This window comes from Caenorhabditis briggsae (genome assembly GCF_000004555.2).
Source record: "Caenorhabditis briggsae complete genome, chrIII, whole genome shotgun sequence".
NCBI classification, from domain to species: domain Eukaryota; kingdom Metazoa; phylum Nematoda; class Chromadorea; order Rhabditida; family Rhabditidae; genus Caenorhabditis; species Caenorhabditis briggsae.
Window position 1 is genome coordinate 974,924 of NC_013490.2, and position 7,998 is coordinate 982,921.

The following is a 7,998-nucleotide window of genomic DNA, read 5'->3' on the forward strand; positions in this document are numbered from 1 at the left end:
CCCCCCAAAATTCCCTTTAAAATGATTCCCATATTGCCCTAGTTTCGACAAATTTTGTATTCTGAATCCAGAAGACATTGCTCAGATTTCAGAATTCACGAATCTCGCTAAACTAGGTTAATATGGGTATCAAAATGACGGGAATTTTATAGGGAATCTTTTTTCACGTCGTTAAAGTTTGCAGATGTCGAGTTTCGAAGACTTAGAAGACATTGATTTTTTCAACCAAAAAATTTTTTTTTCGATTTTTGAGGGGTTTCACGACGGTAGATGAAATTGGCATGCAATTCCCGTCATTTTGATACCCATATTAGACTAGTTTCGCAAAATTCGTGAATTCTGAAATCTGAGCAATGTCTTCTGGATTCAGAATACAAAATTTGTCGAAACTAGGGCAATATGGGTATCATTTTAAAGGAAATTTTGTGGGAAATGGGAAAATTGCAGTTTAATTTTTTAAAAATCCCAAATATCGATTTTTTTCAAAATTCAAATTTCCAGGAAACCATCGAAAAACGAGCGGCGACGAATCATCGCAGCAACAACGTCAATTCTACCAGAAACGCAGGTAGATCAAAAAACCACCGTAATCTCCACCCCCCACTATGTCCATTTTCCCTCAGTTTGTCACTAATTTTGCATTTTTTTTTTTGAATAATTTCAATTTTCCCTACCTCGACTAATACCCTTTCAACCTTTCCCAGTGTGTGCTTTTTTATTGATTTTTTTTCAGATTTTTTCGAATTTCCCGCCCTAATTAACCCTTCTAATTAGTGTTAATTGCCCTATTTTCCCCAATTTGTGTACTAATAATCATAATAATAATAAATTTGATAATAATAATAATAACCGGTTTTTTTCTGTTTTCTCTCGCATCACCGTCTAACCGTCACATGTGTCGCTTTGGGAACTTTCTTTGGGTGAAAAACACATTTTTTGAAATTATCGATTTTTTGGAATTTTTCGAAAAAATCAGAAAATCGATTTTCAGCGAAAAGGCGCAGTCCGAAATGGTGAATCGAGCGGAAATCAACCGTCGCCGACAGGAAGAAATCGATAAAAACGAGGGATTAAGCATTCGAGAGGTTTAGACACACAGAGAAAAAATCGATTATCGATTTTTTTTTTGAAATTTCAGATCGGCGAAAGGATGGATAAGCTGTCTGGAGCGTCAAGAAGCGAGACTTGAAGTCGGCTGAGAGGATTTCCGAGTTTAGGTGTGCAAAATTGAAAAAAAATTTTTTTTCGAAAAATCGAAAAATGCAAGTTTGCTCTATTGAGAGACAGTTTATACTCTGAAAATGACAAAGAAACACAAAAAAATTGTGTCAAAAACTGTTTTTTTTCGATTTTGTTTCAAAATTGTCAAAAATGCAAATTCGCTCTATTGAGAAAACCTGTTTTTGTTAATTTTTTCATTTTTCGGAGCATTTTGCGACAATTCAAACACTAAAAATCGATGAAAAACACAGAAAATTAAGGCAAAAGATGTTTTATCGATTTTTTTCCAAAATTTTGAATTTTCGAAGAGTGCAAATTCGCTCTATTGCGAAAAATAGTTTTTGTGTAATTTTTCGTTTTTATGAGCATTTTTCGACAATTTGACAGCTAAAAATCAATAAAAAAGTACAGAAAGTTAGAGCCAAATAAGTTGTTTTTTTCGAAAATTTCAAAATTTTGGAAAATGCAATTTCGCTCTATTGAGAAAATCGATTTTCGACTTTTTTTTGTGTTGTTTTCCTATTTTAGAGCAGTTTTGAACAATTCAAGCGCCAAAAATCAGTAAAAACATTACGAATTAGTCAAAAAAAGTTTTTAAACAGAATTTGAATTTTCGAAAAATGCAAAATCGCTCTAATGAGAAAAATCATTTTTGTGTTATTTTCGATCCCAGAAAGTGACTAAAAATTCAAAAAAATGCAAAAAAAAATTAGTCACAAGAATTTTTAAAAATTCGAAAAATTCAAAATTTCGGAAAATGCAAAATCGCTCTGTTGAGAAAATTGATTTTCGACCTTTTTTTGTTTTTTTTTGTGTAATTTTAGGCTCTAAAAATGAAGGAAAAATACAAAAAAAAATTCAGAAAACTATTTTTTTTTCAAATTTCAAAATTTCGAAAAAGTGTAAATTCGCTCTATTGAGAAAATATCTTATATACTCGATTTTAAGCCATTTTAGCGCGATTTAAGTTCTGAAAAAAATCAATAAAAAATGTTCAGCATGGAACTTGCGAATATCTACTCGAAACTGATTCTTGAAGACGTCATCTACTCGTTCACAGCGGGTTTAGAGCAGAAGCTATTCCGGCAGGCGTTTTATAAGGTTTGAATTCTTAATTTTCAAAAAAAAAATTTTTTTTTCAAAATCTGAAATTTCCAGTCAATCGAATGTCTCCGGTCTGGCGCCAACTCTGCGTCTCCAGACGCTCGTCTAATCCGGGCGGCAACTCAAAAGCTGCTCCTGAACGGAATTGTGTTCTATGAAACCCTGATTTCCAAGTATGAGCAACAATTCCAGCTGACTCTTGCCGATGTGCTGACGTGGCAATCGGGATTTCCGACGGATGAGCAATTGTGCTCCACTGCACTCGATCTACCCGTTGGAATTCAGAAATTCGAGACGGCGACACAGAAAGTACGGGGAATTTTTGATGGATTACTGAGTATCAAAAATCTTTCAGACTGCCATCAAATCTCTCTCCCGACACCTAATCTCACTTGGAGACCTTCATCGATACAAAAGTTTGATCGATGGATCGGAGAATTACGAAATCTCGAAAAGGTAGATTTCATTTTTGATTTTTGCGGATTCTCACGACGTTAGAAAGAATTGGCATAAAATTTGCGTCATTTTGATACCCATATTGTCCTCGTTTCGACAAATTTTGTATTCTGAATCCAGAAGACATTGCTCAGATTTCAGAATTCACGAATTTCGCGAAACTAGTCCAATGTGGGTATCAAAATGACGGGAATTGCATGCCAAATCTTTCTAACGTCGTGAAACCCCTCAAAAATCGAAAACCCGTTATTTTTTTGAAAAAGAAATCAACGTCTTCTAAGTCTTCAAAACTCGAATTCTGCAAATTTTCCCGACGTTAAAAAGATTCCCTATAAAATTCCCGTCATTTTGATACCCATATTGACCTAGTTTAGCAAGATTCGTGAATTCTGAAATCTGAGCAATGTCTTCTGGATTCAGAATTCGTTTTTTTCCAAACTAGGTCAATATGGGTATCAAAATGACGGGAATTTCATGCCTCGTCTTTCTAACGAAACAAAAATCTATGAAAAACACAATTTGGAAAATTTGATTTTCAGAATTTGGCAGACTCTTAAATTTTGATCTTCAGAGATTTTCCCGACGTCAGAATGATTTTCTACGAGTTTTCCGTTAATTTGATACCCATATTGGCCTAGTTTAGACGAAATTTGGATTCTGAATCCAGAAGACATTGCTCAGACTCCAGAATTCACGAATCTCGCTAAACTAGGCCAATATGGGTATCAAAATGACGGGAATTGTGTGCCAAATCTTTCTAACGTCGTGAAAATTTTCGAAAATCGAAAAGAAAAAGCTTATCTTAAAATTCTTAAAATCAAAATTTGAATTTCTGGTTTCCAGGATTTTTGGTGTCGTTAGAAATAATCCTTGTAATTTCCGTCATTTTGATACCCATATCGACCTAGTTTAGCAAGATTCCAGAATTCTGGAGTCTGAGCAATGTCTTCTGGATTCAGAATCCAAAATTTCTCTCAACTAGGCCAATATGGGTATCAAAATGACGGAAATTTCATTTTAAAAGTTTCTAACGTCCTGAAAATAGCGGGAAATCGACAATTTGTTTTTTTTTGAAAAATTGATTTATCGATTTTTCGCGATTTCACTGAAACTAATCAATTTCAGCTACTACCAGAAATCGTCACAATTATGGCCGAGTACAGGACACCCGTACAATCAGCTAGGAATCGTCGTCTACTATTCGGTAATTCTATTTTTTTTATTGATTTATTGATTTTTCTAAATTTCGCAAAAAGGTCAGTTGGGTAAAAGCGAGTCTCTGGTTGCAGATGCTGTACCGTAGTGCACGACGTGCCCGTCTAGTGCCCGTCGACGTGCTGTCTAAACAACGACAGGTTTGGAAAATGCAAATGCGCTCCATTGGAGCGAATCATTTTTTCCCCGTTAACACTTTTTTTTGGATTACTGTATACTCTTTTATCTTTTTTTTCTTACAATTCGGGCTCTGTTTTTACCCTCTGACACATACACGGTGATGGTATTTTATCGATTTTCTCCACAAAAATGTCTCTCTAAAAAGTACTAACCCCCAGCTTGTGTCGCATATTTTGCTGTCTATCTCTCTCAAACTGCACGGATTACGATTTTCACGACGTTAGAAAGATTTGGAACGAAATTTCCGTCATTTTGATACCCATATTGACCTAGTTTAGACAAATTTTGGATTCTGAATCCAGAAGGCGTTGCTCAGATTTTAGAATTTACGAATCTTGCTGAAATAGGTCAATATGGGTATCAAAATAACTGGAATTTTATGACAAATCTCTCTAACGTCGTGAAAAAATAGTGGAAATCAAAATTGCAAAATTCATTTTTCGGAATTTCTTGATAAAATTTTTCAATTTCAATTATCAAAAATTTTCCCGACGTTAGAAAGATTTGGCACGAAATTTCCGTCATTTTGATACCCATATTGACCTAGTTCCGCGAGATTTGTGAATTCTGGAGTCTGAGCAATGCCCACGTCTTCTGGATTCAGAATTTCGAATTTTTCTAAACTATGGCAATATGGATATCATTTTAAAGGAAAATTTCATAGCAAATCTTTCTAACGTCGTGAAAATTTCTAAAAATGAAGTTGAAAATGGAAATCTCGAATTTTTGCAGTTTGATAAATGAGAATTTTGAATTATTTGCTTTGCTTTTTTCACCATTTTATCCCCTAAAAGCCAAAAAAAAAAAGTTTTTCCCCTCAAAAAATCGATTTTCTCATTCCAGAAGCGCGTCATCGACGAATTCTTCTATCTATCTCGTGCTCTAGCGTGTTCCCACCCATACGAAGCGGCCCGGGACCGTCTGAAGCAAAGACTAGATGCGATGAGAACGAAAATCTCAAAATATCAGCCCGTTTTGGACAAGGAGTGCGGAATTGTCAAGGAGCAGGGAAACGCGTTGAGAAAGTTGCAAATGATTCAGCAGGTAAGTCTTCTGAAACTCATTTCCACAAACTTTCACGACGTTAAAAGTGATTCCCTTAAAATTTCCAACAATTTGATACTAATTTCGCCCCGCTAGGACGATTTTTGATTTTTTGACGTCTTCTTACTTCTGAATCCATCAATTTCTGAAAGTAGGGCAATATGGGTATCAAATCGAAGGAAATTGAATAAGAAAGACTTCTAACGTAATGGAAACCCTGGAAAATCGAATCCGAAATAGAAAATTTTAAAGTTAGAATTCCTGAAAAATTAAATTTCTTTGTTTTAAAACTTTAAATCCCGTTTTATTGATTTTTCGTGTCGTTAGAAATGTTTCCCATACAATTTCCAACAATTTGATACTAATTTTGCCTGGATTGGGTGAATTCTGGTTTTCGACGTCTTCTGACTTCTGGATCCATCGATTTTGTAGAACTAGGTCAATATGGGTATTAAATGGAAGGAAATTGAATAACAAACACTTCTAAAGTCGTGAAAATCCATGAAAATTAGTAGAATTTGAGAAAAATAGAAAACAAAATTTCAAAAAAAAATCTGCCCAGATCTGGATTCATCCGACAACCGAATCAACGGAATACGGTACTGGAGAGAAGGTGGTCGACGACGTGCTGTCTCATTTCATGACGCATTCAAAGGCGAAACTTCACCGAAGAGCTGTGTCCTATCTATGCGACACTTTTGGTCTGTTATTTACGAAAATCGGCATGGAACACTTTGAGAATGTGTCTGAGAGAGCGTTCGGGTTACTGTATGCAGCACTGGCAAAGGAGGAAATCGATTTTGAAGCAGATCAGCTGGTGAAATTGGCTGTCATGTTCATTTTTGTGGTTCAAACGAATTTTGAAAAGGGTAAAATTCGTTTCCTGAGCTTTTTCATGGATTTTCACGACGTTAACCTTCTTTTTCTTGTGATTTCCTTTCATTTGATACCGATATTGACCCAGTTCAACAAGATTTTGCATTATGACGTCTTCTAAATTCTGAATCCATCGTATTTTTAGAACTAGGCCAATATGGGTATCAAAATGACGGAAATTGCATTTTAATTCTTTTTAACGCCGTGAAAATTGCGGAAAATTTACATTTTGAAACACAAAATTTCGATATTCGATTTTGAGATTTTTGAATTTCGGAAATATTTTCTTCATCTTCAATTTTCGGAGATTTTCACGGCGTTATAAAACTTCTCCACAAAAATTCCGTCATTTTGATACCCATATTGGCCTATTTCGAACAAATTTTAGATTCTGATTTCAGAAGACATTGCTCAGACTCCAGAATTCACGAATCTCACTAAAATAGGTCAATATGGGTACCAAAATGACGGAAATCGCGTGGCAAATAAAGTTAACGACGTGAAAACTTGAGAAAATTGCGTCTTCAGAAATTAGAAGACGTCAAAAATTTTTTTCCAAATTTTCAGCATCCACTTCATCTGAATCTACTTCCCAAATTCAAATTTCCGCGAACAACCTCTGCACCTATTTCCACATCCTTCTGGAGCACATGCCACGTCATCGGGACCTCATCTTCCCGGCAATCAACGTAATTGCCACGTGGATTCGACACGATGCCACTGAAGAGATTCTGAAGACGTTGGGACATCATCTGGAGACACTGACGTCGTCGATTTTGCCGAACTTCCAGGAATTTCCCGGATTTCCAGAAGATGGAATTCCAGAATTGTCTGAAAATCAAGTGTACCCGGAAGCCGTCCTTCTGGCGAGCTTCTTCAAAATTTTCGACGCCGTCCCGACGGCTGCCACGTCATCTAGAATCGAAAATTTGAATTTGGCGGTTGAGAAATTCAGAATTTTGGAAGCAAAATCAGAAAATTCTGAGGAGAAGACGTCGAAAATTGAGAGGAATTCAGAAGAGCCAAAATCCCGAGAAAAAATGATCGAAGAGGAGCGAGATAAAGGAAAGGGAACGATTTTGGTCAGTTTGGCTTGGCGGGAAATTTGAATTTTTGAAAAAAAAACTTTTTTTTTGGACTTTTCGTTTTCAGATCCACCCAGAATACCTCATTCCGGATACCAATGTCTTTGTTGGAGAACTACAACTTGTTAAGGAGATTCTGGAGATGGCACAAACTGCGAAGAAATTTCAGATTTTGGTGCCAACCATAGGTAATTTGAGTTTTTTGAAAAAAACAAGCGATTTTTATAGATTTTCACGACGTTAACTTTCTTTCCCATGCGATTTCCTTTCATTTGATACCCATATTGACCTAGTTTGGGGATATTCGGAATTCTGACGTCTTCTGAATTTAGAATCCACATTTCTTCGGACTAGGGCACCATGGGTATCAAAATGACGGACATCACGTGAGAAACAAGTTTGACGATGTGAAAATTTAGGAAAATCGCGTTTTTAGAAGTTTGAAAGCGTCAAAAAAATATTTTTTTTTTGATTTTTCAGTGCTCGACGAGCTGCAGAGCATCTCGAAGCTATCTCCAACCGACTCAAAAAGCCAATCTGAGCAACACGACCCTGACCGAATTTCCAAAGCAAAAATGGCTGTAAATTGGATGAAAGAGCAGTCGAAACTGAAGACTCCGAATCTCTACACTCTGACAACCACTGGAAAACGGCTGGCTTCGTTGTTACTAGCCGCTGAGGATTTGAGTGGAATCGGGAAAATGGTAAAGATTGGGATCCAAAAATTTTCCATTTTCAACATCCTTACCGTTTTTAGCTCGTCGAGAGCTTCAAAATGAGTACAATCATGCCACATGTTGGTCGAAATGGGTCCCAC

The 7,998-nt window shown here is 36.1% G+C and overlaps 1 protein-coding gene across 1 annotated transcript in view; it reads left to right on the forward strand.

The window, feature by feature from the left end:
• Positions 1 to 1,010: 1,010 nt before the first annotated feature.
• Cbr-smg-6 overlaps positions 1,011 to 7,998 on the forward strand; it is a gene marked incomplete at both ends in the record, with an annotated part of 7,851 nt that continues 863 nt past the window's right edge. The window contains 13 exon segments of the mRNA XM_002640747.1: positions 1,011 to 1,085; positions 1,139 to 1,168; positions 1,171 to 1,217; positions 2,220 to 2,322; positions 2,380 to 2,634; positions 2,681 to 2,781; positions 3,907 to 3,985; positions 4,071 to 4,136; positions 5,020 to 5,220; positions 5,783 to 6,089; positions 6,664 to 7,178; positions 7,249 to 7,369; positions 7,662 to 7,885. Of these exon segments, the coding sequence (XP_002640793.1) occupies positions 1,011 to 1,085; positions 1,139 to 1,168; positions 1,171 to 1,217; positions 2,220 to 2,322; positions 2,380 to 2,634; positions 2,681 to 2,781; positions 3,907 to 3,985; positions 4,071 to 4,136; positions 5,020 to 5,220; positions 5,783 to 6,089; positions 6,664 to 7,178; positions 7,249 to 7,369; positions 7,662 to 7,885 (2,124 nt within the window).